Source organism: Lissotriton helveticus, chromosome 12, assembly GCF_964261635.1.
Source record: "Lissotriton helveticus chromosome 12, aLisHel1.1, whole genome shotgun sequence".
NCBI classification, from domain to species: domain Eukaryota; kingdom Metazoa; phylum Chordata; class Amphibia; order Caudata; family Salamandridae; genus Lissotriton; species Lissotriton helveticus.
In genome coordinates, this window is record NC_136073.1 from 282020674 (window position 1) to 282045950 (window position 25277).

Below are 25277 nucleotides of genomic sequence, written 5' to 3' on the forward strand. Positions count from 1 at the left end.
TTTACAAGAGATGTGGCATGCAATGTCTGGGATGTAAATAGAAGGTGACCTATCTCAATGAGCGGATCTAAAAAAAAAACCGAGTACATTACACTCCCAATCGAGCCTACGAGGCTGTGCCAAAATAGGAGGAAAACCAATGCAAACAGGAATAGGTGTTGCAATGAAATTAGTATTCTATACATTTCTCATTAATGCCAAATCCCATCCAGGCCAAGTCTATATTCCATTTTAGAAGAAGAAGACTGAATTTCAAACAATGCGCAAAAAAATAAAACGCGTTATCGAAGAGAACACAAAGACAACGAGAAGAGCAAGTCATGGAAACAGATAACAATAGGAAGTAATGTGTAGGGAACAGATGCAAGACAGTGAAGGTAAATGAGCGATGAACTATTAAGACAAACCTAATCAGGCTATACACTGATACGGTGTGAGCCGAGGCTGCTCAAGACAAAATAACTAACGTGACCTAGCTTTTCAGTGGGGAACCAAAACTCTGCAAACTAAAAAGAGGACAACATGAGATAAGAAGGCATGCACATGGTATTTCCCCTGTGAAAATGTTATTTAGTTTCATATGTGTACTACTCTAGAGCTCCGTCACTGGTAGTTAGAAATATCACTATATTTAAAAAACAATTACGAGGACGGTGCTGAATCCCAAGTGCTTCTAAGATACTAGTTATGACATTCTCTGTAATGCTATAGATGCCCTTCCAACACTCTCAGGCACTTGCGAGGGACTTTACCCAGAAATTAAACACAAGCATAAGGACGGGTAATGGAAATTTTTAGAATTAACACGCATCTATCTGGCGAGAGAAAGCGAAAGTGTTGGCAGGGACGCGCTCTGTGGTGGGGGAGGGGCAGAGCGAGGCGCTTGGGAGAGCAAGGCTTAATGAGCCATGAAAGCCACATGGCGACTGGCGCGTGCACACGTTAGTGAACGAAAGCTTCAGGCCAGGAAAAGATTGTGGTAGCACTTTGAAAAGCCACTAACTAAATGTCTCAGCAAGACCTAGAAATGAATACTAAATTGAAAAGAGCACTGGGTAAAGAGTTAAAGGCGAGACATGAAGCATAAAACACCCAGTGTGACGTAACCCATGCACTGTAGAAATGGGACTAGAACCCAAACTACACACCCAAAAGGGTAACAATTCGAATGTGCAAAGGCAATCTCAAGTGGAGATTATTATGATGTGCACTATTAGAAATAGAGAACAACACACACTACACACCTTAAGTGAGGTAAATTGTGCACTGAGAAAAGAAGGTAAAAATTAGTGTGAGTAAGTGTGTGAACGGATGTACCTCGAATTGAGGTCACATGTTGTGCACCAATGTATAAAGACGCACCTCTTGGAGTGTTAAAGATTGCAGGAATCGCTGTTAGCATGAGCTGAAAGCCATTTTGTACTTAGCAGCCATCTTAGTTAGCCATGTGCTCGCCATGTGCTTTCTCCCTCTTCCAGAGCCTTGCACGTGCTCAGAAAGGCCTAGCTGGAAGAATGCACCTGCTCCTAGTATGTAACTGTCAGGCTATTCTTGCTAATGTAAGGAGAAATGTCTCTCCTCCCACTTTGTTGAGCAAGCAAATTGTGTATACCCATATTAGTCAATTTGCATGCTTGCATGTGCCAGGACCTCCCCTTGATTTTTTGCTGACTATGTAACCTATGCATATATAAGGCCCCTGTTCTCTGTACTCCTTAGACTGGCTCCTACAGTGGCCTGAGGGTACCGTATGACGCAGTCTCCCTCATGTGAGGTTAATACATGGATTGTTTTTATATTACAGCTTCCGTGCCAATTTCTTCTTTGTTGGTTTAAAGGACCAGGTATATCAGTGAACCCCTTAGAAGGTTTCTATTTCTTCAGGAGAGGTAAAGACAACGTGCACTGAGCAATGGGATTAGGACCCTCACAAGACACTATACAGAACGAGAAACGACGACCTTGTGTGAAGGTCTGTTGTTGTACACTGTAGTTACAGGGAAACCATCAGGACTGAAACCTAGAAGCGAAAAACAACATGTGCTGTAACAAACAGACATTGTGCACAGTGTGAGGTCAGTGTAAAATTAGAATACAGATATCCTTGGTAGAGGCAAAAACGTTGTATACTATAGGATGTGACTGGAACCCTCACAACTCCCTATGTAGGGTAACAGTAAGACATAAGCGTGGCAAAGATCTCTTGCAGTGTTCCAAAACGTTGGGACTGAGACCTTAGTGTAAAGACATGTTGTGAGCGAATACCTCACTCGAGCACTGTGAGAGACCCCAACTTGCGCAGACCAACGACAAACTGCAAAGTAAACTGTAATGTAAATGCCACTGACCGTGCTGCCTAACGGTCATTTTAGCATTGTTGCATCACGTCCAAATGCCTGGGACACTGAAGAAAACATACATACATAGCTTCAGTGCACCCAGACATTAAGAATCCAAACCAATGAAGCAATAGCACATGGCGGAAGAATTACCATATTCAGGAACCCCTTCGCTGCTAGGCCTTTTCTCCCCCCCTGTGCTAAGCCTTTTTTGGGCTATTGAAAAATTGAAAATTAGTTTAAAAAAACAGCCTTTTGTGTCAACGTTTTCACCTGTGACTTCTTCTAATTATGACAGCTCTTTGAAAGCAATATACCCTTACATCCACTGGAACCTACTGGTTGTGGGGATATATAGGACTTGTAGGTTCAACAAGAACCCGACGAACCCAGAGCCAAAAACTGAGCAGCGTCTTGCAATGTTTTTTTTATTATGTACGGGTATATTATTCTGGGGAAATGTATACATGGAAAATTTGGTATGAAAGACCTATGTATTTCTGAAATGGGAACAAAATATAGAGTTTAGAAACAGTATATATTTGCACATTTACGAAAATGGGAATACTCATATTGTAAGTTCCAGCCTGACTGCTCGAAATGCGGAGGCAGACACGCCTTGGTGAATTGTTTTGGGTGGAGGGGGGCGGGACCGCAAGCAGGGGGTCAGCTGTGGCACCAAGTGGCTGTTCAGGAGGGGGGTTATGTGCAGCAGCCTGTCGGGGGGAGGGAGGCTGGAAGTGCGGGCCAAAATGCTTGTACGCGGATTAGGGGGTCAAATTTTTGGGCAGTCTCACGAAGTAGAGACAAACCAGAAGGCTGCGTAGGCGCTACAGGCAGGATTATCATCAATTTGCTTTGGGGGCAGGGTGGCCCTGGAGGGGGGACGGACAGACAGTTTCATACAGCAGGGGAATACTTAGAGGGACGCACGATAAATAGGTGAAGGAAGGACATAAGGCTCCACAACGTGGCCAAGTCAATGGGAGTGACCACGGGCGTCCTGGTAGTGGGTTGACGTGGCCATGTCACTGGTAAGAGACCACAGGCGCTACTTAGGCAGGATAGGATGTGACATACAGTCAGCTTTACGGCTGCTTGCAGCTCACCCGGCGCATCCCTTGGATTTATTCCGAATTATTCTTACGGTTGACCCATCTGGCGACAGCATTTTGAGTGTGGTGTCTGTTTAGCTGACTGGGAGTGACCACGGGTGTTGTGGTAGTTGATTGACACTGCCATGTCACTGGTAAGTGACCACGGGCGTAACATGGACAGGAGAGGTTGCGACATATTGTCAGCTTTCCGAAGGGTTTCAGCCCTCCGGAGGTTGGGGACCTAAGGGGCATCCATTTCGGTAGTATGGTACGTGGGCAAAGCACTTTTGATGGGCGGCTTATGTCTGGCGCATCCCTCCGTTTTTGCTTCCAAAATCATTCTTCTAATAGTTATTTTCCGGGCACACGAGTCACGGTGGTACTGTATTACCTGGATGACTTCCTCTGTAACAGCACCTCAGACTCCTCGGTATGCCAGGAACACTGGACAGTTCGAAGATTTCATGAGGGGTATGGAGGGCCTTTAACAGGGGTCAACCAAGGAGCCCGGCACAGCTGGAATTTTAGGCGTGGAATGGTCAGTCTGCGTGAGGCGGACTCGTCGGATGCTGGGGATGCAATAGCAGAGGCAGGCGGACTTGGGTGGATGACGGGCGGGGGGTGGTAGGCTGGAGACATCGGCTTCGCGGATGATGGTAAGGGAGACCGGGGGGGGTAACAGGTGACAGGGGCGACAAAGATTGGCAAGTGGTGGACGAGGGTGTGCTAGATGCGTGGCAGGAAGTTTATAGCTTGGTTCTGTTGGTTTTGTCTACTCACATAGTTTTCTATTTCAGGTTTTTGCGTGGGCCCCCTCGCCATGGTCAGGATTATATGGATTCAGGCGTGCTTTCATGATGCAGGCCCGGGACAGGGAGCGGCCCTGTGTTTTTTTAGCAAAGCGGTGTACTAAAGTTATCTTCATGAACTTGTTAAAAGGTTTGGGAACAGTTGTTGGAAAGAACTATGATTTCATTGCATTATATGTGGGTGGCTGGTAAGTGCCACAACGTGTTGTAGATGCATATGGGGCGGAGTACGAGGTGCACTGTGAGGTATTTTTGCTTAGGGGAAATTTCAGTTGACTCTGGGGTCTTTTCGAGAGGGGATGGGGTGCACTTTTCACGTGGGGTTATGGTGTCAGGAGTTCTGGAGATTACAAATGTTAAGGTTAGGGGTTGGAAGGTGCAGTACCGCTATAATAGTACTCCTAGTAGGGCGGGGGGGCAGAAAAAAGGGGAGGCGGCTTTGCGCCTAGGCTCCCTCTTTTTCCTGGGTGGCGGTATTGTTCTAAAGTTGGCCAGATTGGCAGAAGTTTGGAGTTACATTTTGGGAAGTTTTGAGGGCAGAGCCAGGGAAAGGTTAGGGAGGTAGGATACGTTTACATAGAGGTTAGGTAGCTACAGTTGCAGAAGGATAGATAGGGTTGTAGGTTTTATTAGAGGGCAGGAGTTTGGAACTGCAATACGGTGGAATAGGATTGTTATGGAATGTTATGTAATGTTATGCTGTCGGCAGGGTGGGGGATTTTTATGTGGGGATTGTAGGGGTAGGGGTGGGGGTGGGAAGTATGGAGGTGCAGTTATTGATGTATAGTGAGGTTTTAGTTTGTAAGGCAATGGCCTAGGTTGGACTTAGTGATATGCACCTGTTTTCAATAAAGCGGCCTTTTTCACTCACAAAAAATGGGTCTCTGTGTTGGCTGTCCCCCTCCCTCCCAAAGGGGGATTGGGGGGCAGCCGAGCCCGTGAGGTCTGCCGCCCGGGCAGTTTGGGAGGTGGAGGGACGGCCGGCACCGGCCATTTTTTGATAATTTTTTTGGGCTCTGTGGGAAATAGCCCAAAAGTAGCCCAATACAGTTTATAGCCCAAAGGCTATGTGGTGTTTGCCCCCTCTCTCCCAGCCACCATTTTAGGTTTGGTGACCTGGTGCCTGGGAGGGTAGCTGTAATCAGTTTTTGCCTGCCCACCCACCCTTAAGCTTGGTTTTTTTTAGGCGCGTGTTTCTGTGCCGTCCTTATTATAGTGGGTCTTTTTGTTGGGAACAGGTGCATAGGGTTACGATGGTTGTATTTGTATGCTATCACTGGAAACAGGTGCTGCGGGGTTGTTCTAAAGTTGGCTGATTGACAGAAGTTTGGGAAGTTTTGGGGGCAGGGCCAGGGAAAGGTTAGGCAGATAGGATAAGTTTACATAGAGGTTATGTAGCTACAGTTGCAGAAGGACAGGTAGGATTGTAGGTTTTATTAGAGGGCAGGAGTTTGGAACTGCAATACGGTGGAATAAGATTGTTGTGGAATGTTATGTAATGTTAATTTGTCGGCAGGGTGGGGGAATTTTATTTGGGGGATCATAGGGGTGGGGGTGGGAAGTATGGAGGAGCAGTTATTGATGTATAGTGAGGTTTTAGTTTGTAAGGCAATGGCCTAGGTTGGACTTTGTGATATGCACATGTTTTCAATAAAGCTGCCTTTTTCACACACAAAAATGGGTCTCTGTGTTGGCTGTCTCCCTCCCAAATCCAAGGTTTTCATGATGTGTTGTTGCACTATGTGCTGGAAACAAACAAAGACGGACCCTTTTCAATTCAATCAAAAATAAAACGAAAGAATGCATTTTACAAACCGGCAAAAACAACGGTCAGATTGGCGTTTCTAAGCTGAAAGATAATATATAGACAATTAAGGCCACATCAAGGTTGCAACATTACGTGGTATAATAAATCATAAGCGAGAAAACAAATATAAATACAATTTGTATGTTTTGAAGTATTTTTATTTTTCTTAAAAAAGCATAAGAATAGTTACATTAAAACATTAAAAACCAATTAAGGGTCTGAACCTATAAAGTTCTAATACAAACAATATGAACTTCTTAAAATACAAAGCTCATAAACACATTTCAATGCAATCCAATACACACAGACACTGTGATCCTTATGTATAATGTTCTTAACGGTAGAACATATTTGTTAAAAACAATTAAAAAATTGATATAAAATTGTGGAAAAGAACTGTCACTGGGCCTCAGGAGGAAGATGAACCAGTTTATCCACAGGGTAACAGGCAAATGCAATGAATACTGAAGGAGTGGTATGACTGAAGTCTGTACTTAGGTGGTCCTTATTTTAAGGCTGTTTAATCCTTGGATTGGAGGACAAAGACTGTGTTCTCTAAAGTGTTGTTAAAAAGATAGTTTGGTCAGGGATTGGGCTGACCTTGGAAACACAAGGTAAACCCACTGGGAGTTCTGTGTTAATAATCTGAAATTATTTTTTTTTTAATAGAGAACAGGGCGCTAGTAGTATCTATAGTCACTGAGGACGAGCTCAATCTGGGTCTGCTTCACGGAGTTGAGAAGGAAGGCTCGACAGAAGAATTCAACTGACTGCTGCATAGTAAGTAGAAGGTAATGTAATCCAGGACTCCTCTACTTTAAGCCTAAGGACTCCGGATTGAACCCAGAAGCTTATGAAGTTGATTCCTCAGGATTCATTAATTCAAAACTTTATTGTTTGCTCTTAAAAAAAAGTGCCAAGGAAAAAAATGTTTCTATAATTTGTTGCTTAATTTATCAGACTCACAAAATTCTTAATCTAAACGTTTTATAACATACTACCCATTTGTAAACTGTGTATTTGTCTTCAGACAAAACTCCATAATAAAACAATCAGAAAGAGGTGCACACGACGCAATGCTCTGAATACTGACCAGACACGTGGAACACACTGTGTGATGTGATCCTATTTTTTTTATACATCTTGTGTAGCCTATCTAAATATAACTTTATACCCAGTTTCATAAATAAAAGTTTCGACCAAAATAGGATAAAAATGCCACCCGTGCCAGTAATATAGGAGAAAAACTTGTCATCTCTGGTCTTTGTTTTATTTGTAATAAAAGATCTAGAATCAAAAACAGATGTATGCACGTGTATTTATCGTGCGTGGAAAGCAGTATGCTGCATGTATTATTCACACGGCAAAGTTTCATGCCAGGGTCGTGTACATGGGGTGAGTTGTTGCTCTCGCCGGAGGAATGTCGGGCTTTTTATTTTACTTTTAAAAACAATAGAGCCATCTTTGAGCTACCGTACCAGTTATAGCCCCGGCTGACCATGGACCTCACTGGGTGATCCTTGTTGAAAGGAGGAGCTCCGGGCTGGGATAAGCGCCCGCTCATCTTAGATGCCAGCGCAGTCAGAAGATGCTGTGGCATAGACCGCTATCCGGTCCCTGTGCAGCTGGCGATTTCTTCCGGGGCGGTGGGTGTTTATATTCTGGTGCGGCCGGGGGTGGGACCTGTCGGAGCGAGTGGTCCATCTGTTCAGAGCGGGGATATTTATTTTCTAACCACTTGCAGGGTTTAAGGGACTGGGCGACCAGTAAGACCCTCCTAGTACGGCCTCTTCGCCTGTCAATCACTAGAAAGTAGAGTTCCCATTGCCTCTCCCTGCCTTCAATCAGGGAAATCGGGTTAGAGTCCTTTTCGTGGCTGAAGAGGGCTAGAGTCGTACCCAGAACTGAGGCAATCGGATTTAACGGCCACCACCTCTGCCGTTGGCGGTGAGACGCTTGCTCGGGAACTTCTCGTCTGATTTCGGGAGGGCTGTCACGGCGAAGACCCGTTTCTACGGACGGGGTTTCCCCCTGGGAGCACTATGCGGTGATTTTGAGCTTCACTCGGGAAATACCAATACTAGTTCCACGCAGCGCTAAGGAGACTGCCCCATCGTTTCTATGCGCTTTCCTTCTGGTGACAAGAAGATGCAAGAGTTCCAGGCATCGCGTGCCCGCCTGGAAGGGGCGTTTAAAGATTCCAGAGCATAGCACTCACAGGAAGAGGAGACGTTAATTATACGGAACATTCCCCAGGGCAGAGAATGTCTTTATTCCAACGCACTGTACTCCTGCTAAAAAGGTAACGCTTTTCACCGTGTAGTCCTTCTTCATAAAAGTGGATGGATACAAGTATTTCTAAGCAAGAAGAGGACAGAAACCCTTCACTGAACTCAGTACTTTTTGGAAGAGTTTACGATCAATTCCAAGCGATAAATTCCTTGAAAATGGATCATTCCAAGCAGAGCTGCATGGATTGTAAATTTGCCCTTTAACTACTGTGCTTGTCGTAGGAAGGCAATACACTTGTTTTTGTGTGTACGATTTTCATGTGGATACTTGGATTGCAACAAAGAGGATACAAAGGTGTTGAGCCCCACCCTCACCCACAATGACACAATCAGTTTCGGACTGTAGAAATCAAATTTTTATGTAACTGAGGAACTGCCCAGCCCTGCACTTAATTCTGGACGATCCCAGCCCTCTTATTCTGCGGAGCCATGTTGAAAGACGAGTGCAAGACCTTGCTGGATGCTCTCAGCAGGGTGGCCGCCTGCTACAGGCACATGGTCCTGACTATGGGTGGAACATCGGACTCGCAGAACCTGCGAGAGGAGCTGAAAAAGACGCGGCAGAAGGCACAGGAGCTCGCCGTGGCCAACAGGAACAAGCTCACGACAGCCCTGAAGGATAAGAGCATCAGCAAGGAGGACCGGGCAGAATTTGAGCGGCTCTGGGTGATCTTTTCCACCTGCATGGACCTCCTGGAGGTAGACATGAAGCGTGCTCTGGAAATGGGGCAGGAGTTCCCCTTGAACGTACCCAGGAAGTACCTAATTCAGAGCGGGATGAGTGGTGGCACCTCCGGGGTGGCTGCCCGGGCCATGAGCGTCCAGACCATGAGGTATGACGCAGCCCACAATATTGATGTGATCGACTTGAAAGACCTGGAGAATGAGATCCACCAAGTGGATGAGATGATGTACGAGATGGAGATGAAGGTGAATGTTCCTCGGTGGACAGTGGAGGCCAAGCAGGACCCTGGGGATGAGCTGAACTACTCAGCCAGTGCTGGGACCTCCTCTGTCGGCATGATCTCTTTGGACGAGAACAAGCCATTCTGTGACCTGAGCAAAGTTTTAGCTGGGATAATATTCACAGCAGTGCTGATCATTGCTGTAATTTTAGCTGTCTGTGTGGTGAAACTCTCCTAGGACTATCTTTTAATTATTAGCACACGGCGCTAGTCTACAAAGTTTGCAATCATTAGGTGGGACAAACCATCATCTTTATTTATTACCAGCATATAAATTATTTTGTTTTTCTCTGGCACCGACGTACAAGCAGATGTGATAACATGCCATTTTACGATGATCATCTCAAAAGGTTTAGTAACCATCTGCTTGTTACCTAGCTTTGACTTCGGTAGCACAAATTAGATTAGGGGCATGGGACGAACCAAATGCCTCATTATTAATATTTATGTGTAGGGCACAATTTAAAAGGTATTTATTTTTTACAGATGAATGTTTACATTTTTTTACCCTGGTATAGTGCAAATATTTACGTATGGTTGTAGAGTGGGTTAGGGTATTGAAGCCTTTTTGCTTCAAAGCTTAAATGGATTTTTGGTCTATAAATAGATTGGATTGCTCTCTGTTTTTTTTTAACTGTGTATGCATATTTTGATGGCAGTTTTTCTAAACAGCTGTATTTTTCAGGATCGAGCAACTGTTTTTGTAATTGTATTTGTTGCTGTTGTAGAAGGTATGGCACTTAAAACTGGAACATTTTAATAGACTATTGGAATGCAAAAATTCTGTAGTTGTTTAACGCAGAATGTACCCTTTACTGTTGCACTTTCATTGCCACATTTTATGCACTTTTCATGACCGCTTCACTGAACACGCCCCAGCAGAGAAAACCGATGCTGGGACATTCCATGTCAATGACAATCAGTAAGTTAAATCGTTCACGACACTAAGCTCCAGATATTGGTTAAAGCTGCTTCAGGTTGTATGCAGGGCACAAAAACAACAGATAAGATTGCCTGTCTCCAGTAATTACGCAAGCAATTCTTTGGGATTCGTTGCCTTTTTTCTGCATTGCTAAGGGCATATAGTAGCATACCAGTAGCGCAGGTTCATGCAAATTGACTGGTTGTAAAGAAGTCTGTCAGTTTACATAAGGGTTCCCCAAAGTGGTGGGGTGCAGCTCCAGCAGGATCAGCAGGGATTACACGGTGTGCAGCTAGTCTGTCATAAGTCGTAACCAACTAGTTACTTTTAACATATTGATAGCAGGGCCACCACACTACCGAAATTGGAATAGTTATAGAAAATGAGTTAATACAGTTTCTTAACACTTGGGAAAAACGGGTACTTGGCCGGAAATACTGTCCTCATCAATCAGTATTGTCAATTGAAAAGGATAACATGTTATTTGATGTGGTGTGTTAACTTAGTGCTTTGTTTAGAGAGAGATTTGTATGTATTATGTGAGCCTCGAAGAAGCAAAGTACAATTATGAATTCTTAGTTCTATCTTTAGTGTTTGTGTGTTGGCACCTCAGCGGCGTCCTCCTTACTACAGCCTGCTTTGCATGTTTGGATTCTGCAGTGTTAGGCTTGAGGGGTCATTATTAGGCAGATGCCTTCAATGAGAGCTATGATCTGGTGATTAATGGTGGCCAACCTCCTGGACTTGATGAGACCTTTACCTCCACTGTGAATTAAGACGCTAATTCCTGGAGCGGCCCATCTCATTGGCTATAATAAATCCAATAAACAGGAGGGCTGCTAATTTTTCTTCCTTTTTGCACCTTCATGTACTTTTGAAAACAAAACTTTTTAATCAAACTACTTTTATATATAGATCATAAATATGTTTTTTGAACCACTTTGATCAATCAGTTTATTAATGATCTTTTCCCAGTACCACCCTTTCCCTTTGCCCAGTTTACAATAACAGAAATATGCAGTTTTTGTGGTGTCAACATCCCACATAAAGCTTTTGTAAACTGATTATTGTTAGGTAAATGGAGGCGTTTTCATTTCAAACGTACCACGTGGTGGTGCCTGCCACAGTTTGATGTTTTGTTTAATACACATTCACTGATTCTCTGCTAAGATGACATACTAAAATAACCTTAAAACACCCCTAAAGAAGAGCCTATTTCAGGGGCGATATGGTAACAATCAAAATCCCAAAGTCTTTGGAACTTGACAGTTCTGATTAACTGCACAACCTATGTTCCTCCTAGTCCTCTGCTCATGCCCTCACACATCCCGGAATATATCATTGTTGTTATCACTGCTAAAATCATGTGGCATGAACATTGTAACCATCTGGGTTTCCTAGAGGGCATAGAGTACACACCCTGTATGTAGTGGATAGCCATGCCTGCTACATATATGCACATTCAGCATGGCCTGTGGCCAAGCCCTTTATGTAGAACTTGCAGGTGTTGCCTGTGTGTAGTTGTTAGGTCTCGGCTATAAAGCGCATGCTCTATTTCAAAGAGACCTGTTGTTTTCAATTCGGTGGGCTTCAGCCCGCCCATGGGCTTACCATTTGTTTGCTCCATCTTTGCTCTTGTATCCTTCATTCCTGTTTGACAATAGCATGAATGCTTCAAGCCTTTTCCTGTGTCGGGCCCTCCCACGAAGCATGGGCCAAGAACTTGTTTGTTTCACTTTCACCCTCCCAGTTCACCCACAGTTCCCCTCTCATTTAAACATAATTGCATGCTTCTGGCAGATGAGACGCAACAGAGCACACTACAGGTCAAACTGACAAAAACAGCTCTCCTGTTGGGGGCTGGGCAAACTCCCAGGAATTGGCCAGGCCAAGGAACAGCTGTGAGAGCTGGGCACAGGCACTTGCTACTCTGGCACTTTGCTTCAGTTTCTTTATGAGCTGCTACTCGTGTGTTCTTTCCCAAATATTTTATTTCACCAAAAAGTTTTCTTCATTATCGCGCTTGATAGCGATTTCAATTATGTGAGTTCAGAATACAACACAGGCTGAGTGCGCTTTTTTAGATGAATTTCAGCTATGCTGAACAGCAGCTATGCTGCGATTGAGCCTGGCTAAAAGACATTGACAACACCACTAGCTCTCGGATTGCGGAGACCTATTGGCTTTGCCTTTGCTTTTTGTAATTGCAACACTCATGTCCTCAACAAAAACCTTTCTATAGGGCTCATAGAGTAGGGCCTTTGGCTATGTTTTTACCTGCTGCAATTAAAGGCATTGGGCCTGTGCTCACTTCATATATGGATATAAGATCCACTTGCACATGCTTCTGGCTTTTACCTGTGTCACTACATGTTACCTAGTGTGAGCCCCTATTCAAATGATCAGATCTCAAATCGTGCATGACACTGACGACTGACAGAAATTGCAGTGATTTCATTGAGATTCATTTGACTTTTTCATGTTTCTATTTAACATCAGTGTCAGTTAGGTCAGCTGTTGCAGTAACTGACTTTTATGCTGAAATTTAGAACAATGGAAATGATAGCTTGAACATTGAGAGACTCTGTAACTTGTAGTTAAGTTTTACACAAATGTTCAACTTTGGCAAGCAGTTTCTGTGACAGTCTTAAGGTGGCTGCTTATGAAGCTCTTCATGCACTTTCTATTTCACAAGGATTTGCGTGGACTTGCTGCTTCCTCCACACCAATGTAGTGTCTAGATTCTACATTTGTTCTTACTTTGAAGATTAGAAGAGATCGGTTATTCCTTTCATTGAACCACTGCAATACTTTTAAAACAACCATTAAAAACAAAATCTTCCTTCTGCTCAGTGCTAATAAAGAGATTACCACTGGAAGCACCCTACTTGTTGCAAACAATTACCTGTATTGACTTTGACTGGTGGATTTTTGATGGACACTTGTAAAGTGCGATTGACCTTCTAGAACCATAGGTAATAGGTAATGGGCTAGACTGTCATGGAAATGTTACAAAACTCCATGTTGGACCGCTTGTGTTTTTTTTTTTGGGGGGGGGGGTCAAAGGCATTTGTAGTCCACTACCAACTTTTTGAAATGGCAGCTGCTGTAGGTCTCTAGGTATGACCATGTGTGTTTATTTCCTTCCAAAGATAAAGCACTGGTATTTCTTATTAAGTCCCCTTATAGGAACTTTTTGGAAGTTCACAAACACCGTGAGAAACTCTTTAGTGTTTTCTTTATTTCAAGCTTCAAACACTGGTCATGATAGTTATAGATACTTTGGAACACATTTCACCTGGAATTTGAAAACCTGTAATCTAGGCTCTTAAACATGTATTCAAATGTGCATGTAATTTCCAGCGAACCATCGTTTTGCCTTGTTATCCATAGTAAATGTGCATGTTCTGCATGGTAATTGGCATCAGTTCTGGGAAATGCAGACATACGTATAAGAAAGTAGTAATACACACTCAGCCAAACATGCTTGACAGTTCAGGTCCCATAGTTGTTCTGTCAAGGCTCCTTTGTGTCATATCTGGGTAGTCCGAGCCTTCTGTTATGCACGGGCTGGGTATGCTCAGGTTTTCAATTAAATAGGGCTGTCTGCAGTAGATTCAGCAAACTGAATGTGCTACAAGTTAGAGTACGAGCTACAGACAGCACAGCTTGGAAATGCAGAGTGCTAAACTCTGCAGCCAATTGTGTTGTTCAGATGGTTTGGAAAGTTAGATTGAGCTGGCCCTTGAGCGATTTCTGAACCCTGGTCTGTGAAGATCGAGAAATCAAGTAATCTGCACTATAAAGCCTGTATGAAACAATGGTTTAATTTGAACCCTACCTTCAGCTCTGTGTATCTACCTGCATTTCTAAAAAAAAACACAAAGTAGGGAGAACTCTGTGAAAATACTTTTGCACTTCACTATTATATAACTTAGATATTTATTATATAAGGCTGTGTGTTCTTATGTGAATCTAGAGAGTGTTATACTTACAAATATTTTAAAGGGACACCTATTACCAAAGTGCAAGACATTAGTTAATATGTTTCATGTTTAATTCACGTATCGTTGTAATTTTCCTCCATTAGCAATCTGCTGAGCAAAACTTTTTCTCAAAGTATCACGACTTGGAGACATGTTACAGCCTTACTTGTATTATGAGATTGTATGTTTCTCTTTGGAGTTCTAGCTACTGTTCACCAAAATCTAGAATTAAAGCACTGAAGATTTATAATTTACGGGTGAACAATGTGTGAATTATCACAAAGTAAATGGAGGAGAGTCAGGAACATGATAGGGTAATCAGTGACATGGTTCATGGTAAACAGCACTTTTTAAATTGTGGTTCACACTGGATTATGTAAATGGTACGTTCCCCCAATGCATTTGAAAAACTGTTGATCTCTGCATCTGTCCTGAACGCTGTATTCGCATAAACAACCGTTCTTGTTGTTTTTTGCCTCCTTTTAAACTATGCCAAATGTAATATGCCAGTTCACACTTCAAGCTAGTTTGAAGGAAAAAAAATTACGTTTCAAGTGAAAGTTATTTATTTGAAATTATTTAAAGCACATGTCAGAACAGTGATCAAAAAGATCCTTTGGTGTAATTTGCATATAAAATGAAGAATCTTTATGACCGAAATACTTACTCACGCTACATAGGAAACTGTATTGTAATGTGACATTTTGGAGACAAAGTAAGAAAATAAAACCACAAAGAAAACAATACAGAATTCTACAACTGTTGTGGAGTCTGTGTCTATTGGTGGCAACTAAATGTTCCAACAAAGTAAACGTGATGTGAGTTTTGAGTTATCATAAATTCTACCCTAGAAGGTCATAGATTTACTTCTTTGTGTGCATTTGCCAAGAACATAGATTCTACAGTGGTCACGAGGGCTCCCTCTATTAGGTCTCTCCTACAGACAGCTTTTAGCTCTTTGTTGTCGAAAGACCTATTGAGGACTAAAACAAAGCTTACACTGCAATTTGGGCTAGTCCATTGCTTACCATTGATTGACTTTCTTCTCTCAAATGCTTGCTTCTCATTCAGTGACATTCCTTCCTGCTCTTGGGTTTGTCACTCCCCTCTTTAATGAGAGTGCATGTGTTTTTTTTCTCTCTCCTACGTGTGTTGCCTTCCTCCTCCAATACCCACTGCCTTGCTCCATCCTTCCCCATCTCATCCATTGATTACTTCTCTTTTTTGCTTTTTTAATTTCTTTCTCTTTTTTACTTCTCAAGAGCCTCCATTGCTTCTCCCTCATTGATTTCTTTCTTTCCCCTCCAATTGCATGTTTAAAAAAAAACCTGTTATCCACTTTTTTAGAAAGCCGGATAGATGCCATTGCTGCCTGGCAGCTCCTTTTTTCAAATGCACCTTTAAATGATATTTTTTATTTTCTGTGGCAGGATTGTAATCCTCCATCTTGGAACGGTAAATAAAAAAATAAACAAAATGGCTACCATGTCATACTGTTTGTGCTTGCATACGCCGGAATACGTTTGTATATACGTCGTAATGATAGGCTGCTAACGTCATCACACATACATGCACATGTATCATGGGACTTGCAAGTTGTTGCACTTGTTTTTTGATTTCTGTTTAGGGTCAAGCCTGTGAGAGCATACGCTAATGCATGCACTTCACTTGCGAGATGCTCTTGTATCCAAAAAGGGCTTGGAGCCCGCTTATTCTTTGTCTACTTAAGTCTTACTCTTCTGTGCAGCTCTCTTAATTTGCCAGTGCAGCCGAAATGTCACTCCCACCGCTTGCTGTGGAGCAGGGACCAAGCACAGATTGATTAAAGCTAATTAGTGCCCTTCTGCTGCTCCCAACGTGATTCAGGTACAATGTTTTGTCTGTCAGCTGAAACGTCACTTCCAGCGCTTGTTTCCTGCTTCAATCGCAAGGCCTCCAAAACAAACTGCCATTTGGTACCAGGACCAGCTTTGTTCCAGTTCATGTTAGAGTCTGCTGAATATGCAGAATGGTGAGTAGCAGAGTTCTAAAAGCTGCAGAAGGCACTGTCCACATGGCCTCTGCCTTCTGATTCCACTAAGGAGAGATCATCCACCACACTGGAGGCAATGCCACCATGAATCAAGATGGCAAACATACATAGAGGCCATCTCGAGATACGGCGGATCAAGAAATGTGATCAATATAACAAAATGTTGGTCAAGCGTGGAAGTAGATGATAGAACTCAAGCGTCCCTCTTCTGTGATCCACAACTTATGCGCTAGACCGCACCCTCACGTTGCGCTGTAGGAAACTAGAGTATGCTTTAAAGATATGAAACCATTTTGAAAAGGGGAGTACTTCTATAGAAGTGTATACGACTATTTTAATCTTGGGTCAGATCCCTGCTGTGAAAAACACATTATTTATAAAGAAAAGAAAAAATATATAGTCCTCTACAAGCATATGCATTTTTGTACACGGACAAGCTGTTTGAAAAACACTGAATGCAGCGCTAGCATTTGCATTCCTTAACCATTCTTAATTGTGTTTGGATTAATTTAATTCTGTTCTATCACTGTTTAATTTACTGCTACACTGTAAGAAACACTAGTGAATAACATTCCTGTACTTTGACCCTAGAACGCGGTTAGTGGTCACATGACAATTTCTCAAGAATCACTGCTCTGATATAGCGTACTCGATAAACTGAATTACCTCTAGATGCTAGTTGTTAACACCCTATTTAATGGTACTGATTGTATCGCCTTAGAAGACTGAATGATTTTGTTTGCAGGGGAGTGATTCACTTCTGTTGTTCCCAGTTAGGGGCAGATTTCTGCTATAGATGCTTTCCTCATCTGAGCTGTTTTGCCGGCTTCCGTAATGCAACGTGTGCCATTTCCAAGGGAACTGACGCCATGTTCCATAGCACACTGTTATCTGGTAAAAGTTGTTTGGCTTCTCGCCACAGCATTGTTGCAGTAGCATAATTAAATGTCATCGAATGTCACTGGCCGCAATTACATGCCCAGGGGACGTCAAATGTGCCTACATTAGCGCAGGAGGAAGGGGCAGAAGAAAATTACCTCGCCTTGAATTTGTTGCTGTTTGCTTTTCTCACTTTGCCTCGTTTTGCAGCTAGATTGGTCTTGTTGCACTAACAACGGGGGATATGAGCGTACATTTGGAGTGCTGGCATCATAGGATCTTCCATAGTTTGGTAAACACCTCTGAAGTTAAGGGCTTGCGCCAGAGCTGGAGAATAGTGTGTTTTCTTGGGCTACTCATTTTCTCGTTGACAGGCATGTACTTCCTAGGGTGACCAACCGTCTGTAATTTTCATGGACTGTCCGTAAATTACCCCTAAAGTCTGTTGTCTGTGATTAATGTCTTAACTGTTGGCATTTGTCCCAAAATTTAGCCTCTCAGGTAAAGTTAATTTCCAAAATTTAGATTCCCCAGCTGATGTGCAAGGGAGTCTCCTGTGCTGAATTCTGGAGGGCGGGGCAGAGGGCTAAAAAGCAGTAAGCCTTTTGAGGTCGAGCGTGAGCTAGCTCGCAAGCGCTGCTCTGCCAAGAGCTGTGGTAGTTCAGTACGGAGAGAAGCTTTGCCCACTCCCCCGCCCTTATTTTCCATTGCCTTGTGTGCTTGTCCTTTGTAAATGCTGTCTTCTGATTCATTATGAGGGCTGTTAGTTCCTCCTTAGTTCAGCCATGTCGTCATTTGTATCCTCCCATGGCTACTTGCCCCTTTACGTGGTTGTTACACAGTGTACTATTTTCGTCATTGAGTTTCTTCTAGACTAGGCACAACGACGTGCTGTGGTTACAATTCGGTACAAAAGGGGGTGGTGATGGACGGAGCATCAGAACCAATCAAACACTCACACCTAGTCAAAAGATCTGGGTTTGATCCATCACCGTTCTTTAGCTCACTCTGCCACCCCAGTTCAGACATGGCTATATGCAAATCAGTCTGACCCTGTGCCTCATGGGAACAGTCCAGCCCGAACTGCCAAGCCATGCCTTCCCTGGACCGGAAACAAGCTTCCGAGGACCGGTTTCTGGCATTCCAGCCGTCTTCAGTCCGGCTTGCTTGAATCCAGTGGCAAAGTGAGCAAGGGACTCACGTCTGAGCATACCCTGCCACACTTATGGCGGCCAAAAGCGGTACAAAAGGGGGTGGTTACAATTCAGCACGCTGTGCACGCTTTTAGTTTTAAAGCAGCCGGCGGAGGCACAATGGCGGACTTTCATGTTTAGTTGTGTGTGAGTTAAGTGTGGTGTTGAAATAATCCAGTCAAATTGAAGAAAGTAAGTCTTGGTTTATTAGCAGCACGAAAGGCATCCATCCATCAAAAAGCTCAGCCTGTACTCATTTCTAACAGACCTCAACTCTAGCTAGTGAACTCTAGAACAAAGAACATTTTTAAAGAAAAACATGTCACATGCACAGGCATGCGACCACAGCAATGCACTTAGAGGAGAAGTATAATGAACAAGAATATAACACATCTCCCACATTACAGAAACAAAACAAAACAACAAAGAAAAACAGAGCAATTAACATGTCTTTAGATATATAAATAAGGTCTTTTAAGTAAGAAATCAATTAACATATCTTTTAGGCATGTTGATAACACGTTTGGTATCTTTCACTCTATGAGTAATGGAATCATTACTAAACAACATGTTTTGCATATCAGATTGATTACTCTCATTATTCATAGCAGTACATTTTGCTAATTTCTTAATGTTCCAAAATTTACCATCTTGTGTCATAACACTATTGGAGAATACTTTCCTGATCTGAATGGGATCACTAAATTTATTAGACCCTTTGGATAACAAACCTGGTCTAAGGATTCTCACCCACTCTCCTACTTGAAATTCTTGAGACTTCGTATTCCATTTTTTGTCATACCATACCTTAGTTCTAAATTGCTTACTCTCCACACGTCTGGCTACATCATCTATATTATCCTCATTCACTGAAAACTGATTGCATTTCTCCTTTAACCACCATGGTAACATCCTTGATGCGGAATTACGGCCATTGAACAATTTAAAAGGACTCACCTCAGTGGTAGTGTGGGGTGTAATGCGGTAAGTCCACAGACGTTCCCTCAAAGCACTAACCCAATTCACTCCAGATTTGACTGATTCCACCACAACATTTTTCAAAACTCGATTAAACCTTTCAACTTGGCCATTCTCATGTGGTTCGTATAACGAGGTTAACCTGTGAACAATGTTACAGTCCTTAAGTAAGTTGGCCATGTCACTAGAAGTCAACTGAACACCATTGTCAGAAACCATAATCGAAGGACACCCTTCTCTAGTGAAAACTTCTTAAAAAAAACTAATGACCGCCTCAGTGGTAGCCTTAGGGACAAACTTCACCTCAGGCCACTTGGAATGATAATCTACTATCACTAAGGCATAACGTAGTATATTAAAAGGACCCGAAATATCAAAAGCAATTTTTTGCCATGGCTCCGAAGGCCACTATTTTGAGTGGTGGAGTATATACCTTTAACATCCTTTCCTTGCACACGCACTCTTGACACCCTCTAACTGTCCTATCAACAAATCTATCAATACCTGGCCACCAGAAAAATGAACGCACTAACCGTTTCATGGACGAAATACCAGGATGAGTGTCATGCGCAACTTGTAAAATGATCTCCTGCATGCCCTCTGGCGGTATACATTTGCCAGACTTGAAAATGAAACCACAATTAAATTCCAACTCACCCGACACATTATAAAATGGCACTAACTCCGACCTGATATAATTTTTATTTGGCCAACCATTCTGAATATAATTCACCAAATCTTTCCATCTTGAATCTTTGTTAACACCTTCTTCCCAATCAGATTCTGTGATGTTCTTAAATTTCCCTTGTAACATGTCTTGAATAGCTAAAACAAAATCACATTCATTAACTACACTGACATCATCCACCTTACACGGCAATCGTGACAAACAATCGGCTGTAACATTTTTTTTTCCAGGTACATAAATAGTGACAAAATTATACTCCTGTAACCTAGAAGTTAGTCTCGCAATTCTAGCTGTGGAATTCCATCCACCTCCCACAGATAAAATATTTACTAAAGGCTTATGATCCGTCCTTAAGGTAAATTTGGATCCCCAAACATAAAGTCTAAAATGTTCAATAGTCCAAACGCACGCTAACAATTCTTTTTCTATTACAGAATACTTACGCTCACACTCATTCAATGTTCTCGACGCAAATGCCACATTCCATTCCTCACTACCTTCCCTTTGAGACAACACTCCACCCAAACCATACAAGCTGGCATCAACTGTGATGATACATTCTTTGTTAATTCTAAAAGGTTTTAAATTGGGAGCTTTAACTATGTCTCTCTTTATTTAATCAAATGCTTGTTGTTGAACATCAGACCAAATATATTCAACTCCTTGTCTCAACAACTTTCTTAACGGTTCCATCTTATTGGCAAAGTTCACCACAAACTTGCTGTAGTATTAGCACATACCAGCAAATGATAACAACTGATCCTTGTTTTTTGGAACTGGAGCTTGAGTAATAGCTTCCACATTGGATTTTTTCGGAAACACACCCTTACCTGATAACGTAAGTCCTAAATATTCAAGTGAATCCTGAAATAGTTTGCACTTATGTGCTTTAACTGTTAAACCATTATTCTGTAGTCTCTTACATACTTCCCTCAAATGATGTTCATGTTCGTTTGTATCTTTAGAAAAAACCAATATATCGTCCTGAAAACATTTTACATATGTATCTATATCTCTAAAAATATGAAACATGACCCTTTGAAAGACAGATGCAGCGGACGCTAGTCCAAATGGCATGCGTACATATTGAAAAAGACCCTGTGGCGTTATAAATGCCGTAAGCTTTCTAGACTCTTCTGTTAATTCGATCTGATGGTAGACAGATCTTAAGTCTAATGTGGAGAAAATGTTTGCACCATCAAAATGTGACACTAACTCATTTATGTTTGGTAACGGATGGCAATCAATAACTATATTGGAATTTAACGCTCTCAGGTCAACACACAATCTTAACTTTTGATCCGGTTTTCTTACCAAAACTATGGGAGATACCCACTCTGAGGACTCTATAGGTTCAATAATCCCCTCCTTCAATAAGTCATCCAACATGGCCTTAAGTTCTTCTCTTATGTTAATGGGAACTCCTCTTAGTTTTTGAATGACAGGTGTATGGTTCTTTTTAAGTATAATACTGTGTGAAAAATTCTTAAGTTTCCCTAGCTTTTCACAGAAAACTGTATCAAAATGTTTGACAAGATCACATCCCTTACCACTCAATATGGATTTATTGGATAGTTCAACTACAGAAACAGTGTCCATCAGGTTATCATCACACAAAGAGACAGGTTCTTTTGCCCTGGGATTTAAGATGATACCTAACTTCCATTGATCAAACCATCCCAATACATTGATGCCTTTAACAGAGATTTATAGCTTTATAGTGGTTTTCCTGTTCTTGAACTGAATTTCAACTTGGAAAAATCCAATCATTTCAATCCTTGTACCAGAGAAATTAACTGCAGAAATATCAGGTACATTCATATTACCTACATTTTTTAAATGAGAAATGGTACTCTTGAAATAATCCTGAGTAATTATAGTCCATGGAGATCCTGAATCTACCATAAAATATAAATCAATTTCACAAACTGTAAAAATACATTTTGGTGAATTACGTTGTAAATTGGATTGACTATTTACAATCGATACTACAAAACCCGATTCATTGCTAGATTCATTAGATTCACCGCTAAACTTACTATTCATACAATTGTTTACACTTCCTTCAGCAATCAAAGATACGGCCCCTTTATTTCGTACAGGAGCGCGTCTGTCCCTGCACATGTTACTAAAATATCCAGTTCTTTTGCAAAAATTGCATTCTCTCTTTAAAGCAGGACAACCTGAAAAGGAAGCAATGTGAAATTTATTACCACATCTGAAACCCATTCCTTGAAAGTTCTGGTTGAAAGACCTTTGAGAAGAAAATTGTTTTGTCTTATTGAAAAAAGATTCTTGTTTATTCCCTTGTTTATGTTTTACCACACAAACTTCCTCCTCAATTTGTTTCTTCTCTGTGTTGTTTTTTTACAGTGTTCATCCATAAATCAGATTGTTCTTGTGCCTTGGCTACAGCAATGGTTTCAGCTAAATTCGGATCACCCATAACCCATAGATTATCCTGTTTTTTTTTACACTTGGTATGAACAATAATTTGATCTCGTCTCATTTCATCTGTGATGGTACCAAAATTACAATGAAGACTTAAAGATCTTAGTGAAGTAAAAAAATCTTCAAAAGATTCATCTTCTTTCTGTTTTCTAGTATAGAATTTGAAACGCTTAAGTGCAATGCTTAAATTGGGTTTAAATCTTTTTTCAAGTCTAGCAAGCGCTTCAGTATAAGGATTTAAATTATCTCCACCACCTTCGTTGCTGGAAGGAATTTGGGGTAAAGATCTAAACATTTCTTGTCCTTCTGAGCCCAGACAATGAAGAAGGATACTTTTTTTTCTTTCCGCACCCATCCTTTCACCATCAATAGCTTTCATGTAATTTACAAACTCTTCTTTCCACCTTGTCCATGGCATGGGTGGATCACCTTTTGTTTGTAAAAATTTGGTGGGAGGATCAACTTGCATCTTGCTTGTAAATATGATAAAATTTATTAAACAATTTTAAAAGAATAAATAAATAAGCTTTCCCTTGAATAGTATTGCATAGAGCAGCTGGGTATGAATGTACAAAAAGCTTTCCCAATGAGCACCAGTAACCAAATCACTGAAAATATTAAATTGCAGCGAAAATGATGGTTTAATTGCATCAAACGTTGGAAAATAAATAAAACACTTACTTCCGTTGAAAATTGTTTAAATATGTGGAATCAAAATGATGCCGGTGTTCACAACGAAGTCTCCGTGAAGTTTTGTTGAGTAACTATTGAAACCGCAAAATGGCCGTCGGACGTATTGCGTCGTGCGTGACAAACGTCTTCACGCATGCGCATTACAAACCAGCACTGCTGACATCATTGAGAGCCGCGTAAGAGTTCCAGGATCAGGTAAGACGCGAGCTTCAATTTTAAAATTAAACAAGGTCGCACAGAACTCTCCACTCAAAAATGCGCTGAAACTATCATTTTGAATATCGAGGTCAATAAATGAGCAGGGGAAAAAAAAACGGGAAAGAAAGCAGTGGAGAAAAACAGCTAATAAATGCACTTTGTTTGCTTCGTACTCAATTCAATACGAAGAGGATAAAAATCGATAAAAATAAATGAAAAACACTGCTGCAGGTGCAATCAAAGCACATAGATTAAGTACAGCCGCTGGCACAATCAAAATGCTTTAAAATTAGTTTTGGTACATACCAGACGAATTTCTCAGTCAAGAGAAAATTGTATAAAATGGGTTCTACACCACTTAAATCCGTGCTGCAAGTGGTGATTTCCTTCGTCCCCAAAATTGTTGAAATAATCCAGTCAAATTGAAGAAAGTAAGTCTTGGTTTATTAGCAGCACGAAATGCATCCATCCATCAAAAAGCTCAGCCTGTACTCATTTCTAACAGACCTCAACTCTAGCTAGTGAACTCTAGAACAAAGAACATTATTAAAGAAAAACATGTCACATGCACAGGCATGCGGCCACAGCAATGCACTTAAAGGAGAAGTATAATGAACAAGAATATAACATGTGGGTCCTCTGTTTTACTACTAGGGACATAAAAAAAAGTAAAAACACAAGAACAGACTTTTTCAGGAGCATTAAAACATTGATTTTCACGCAGGACTTCTCCTAATTGTGTTTTGATTTAAACGTTGAGTAATGCTGCTTGAAATCTATCTGCTGATGGAGTGACTTTTTATGTATGGTGCACGGAGTTTATAAAAACCCTAATAAAAACATAAAAACAGGCCTTGGTGCACAAGTCATCTTCACAGCGAAAGGCTGTAAGAAGGAAGGCGGAGAATTAACCCTGCTCTCTCTACACAGCAAGCCTCTCTGCTTCTTGACAGAGGTCTCTCGCTCCCTTTGATGCCAAGAGAACGTCTGAAGCCTGGATTCCTTGAGCAGGAACAGGACATTGGGTCAAACAAACATCATTTTAACAATGCCAGTAAAAGGCGGAGGGCATGACGGCTTCATACTCGGTGGGCTGCAGCAAGCGTCTCTTCATTCAAAGGTGCCTTTCAAACCACTGATAGCAATTGAGTGACTGACTGTTCACCTCTCAGAATCTGGTATTTCTAGGCACTAGTGAGACATGCTCAGGGCTTTAATTGCAATGGATAAAGTGGGAGTCCCTGAAAGGGGTAAGACCATATAATTAAGGGCGTGGGTTAAACATATACACTATAAATCGCGTAGAATGACACCTTACCCACACATTTGCAACTGGCATAAAGTGGCCTTGCTCTGTTGCTTTGCTGAGAGGCCAAGGATTGGATGACCACGTATTCTGAACACCTTTATATCCCTAATAGGCACTGAGAAACTCCACTTCCTTCAACCGCAACTCAATTGTGCCCCTTAATAAACATCTGGATGTGACCCAATTTAAATTATGTACTGGACAATAGTAATATGCTGCCTGAGGGAAGAAAAAAAGTTAACATCCTGGAAAAAAGCAAACACTCGTAGGGAATGCAAGATTAGGTAAAGCCTGTGAAATATAAGCAAGAACAACATGAATTACCTTAAAGGTTTTTACACTCATTGACCAGAAATCGATCAGTGTTTTTGCATTTTAATAGCACGCATTTGCAATACAATAGGTCTCGCATTTGCGAGAGTTTAAGCTATTGGTATTGTAAATGACAATGCCTTTTATTTAGCTGTTTTAAAAAGAACACATATATAAAAGGTATTGGCATTTACAATGCCAATATCTCAAACTCCAGCAAATGTGAGACCTATTGCATTGCAAATTCTTGTTGTCAGGGTCTCTGCTTCCCCAAGGAAATGCAAATGTGTGCAATTGGTGACTTTGCAAATGTAAAGGCTGCTTGGGA

The 25277-nt window shown here is 41.7% G+C and overlaps 1 protein-coding gene across 1 annotated transcript; it reads left to right on the forward strand.

Moving 5' to 3' along the window:
* Nucleotides 1–7948: 7948 nt before the first annotated feature.
* RGS9BP (regulator of G protein signaling 9 binding protein) lies at nucleotides 7949–15693 on the forward strand. Its single transcript, XM_078669098.1, has one exon. It carries the CDS (start codon nucleotides 8773–8775, stop codon nucleotides 9484–9486), a length of 714 nt encoding a protein of 237 aa, XP_078525224.1. The 5' UTR covers nucleotides 7949–8772; the 3' UTR covers nucleotides 9487–15693.
* Nucleotides 15694–25277: the final 9584 nt, after the last annotated feature.

What these genes read in the sequence shown, in the direction of transcription:
- RGS9BP (XM_078669098.1), top strand. Translation starts at nt 8,773, where the DNA reads ATGTTGAAAGACGAGTGCAAGACCTTGCTGGATGCTCTCAGCAGGGTG.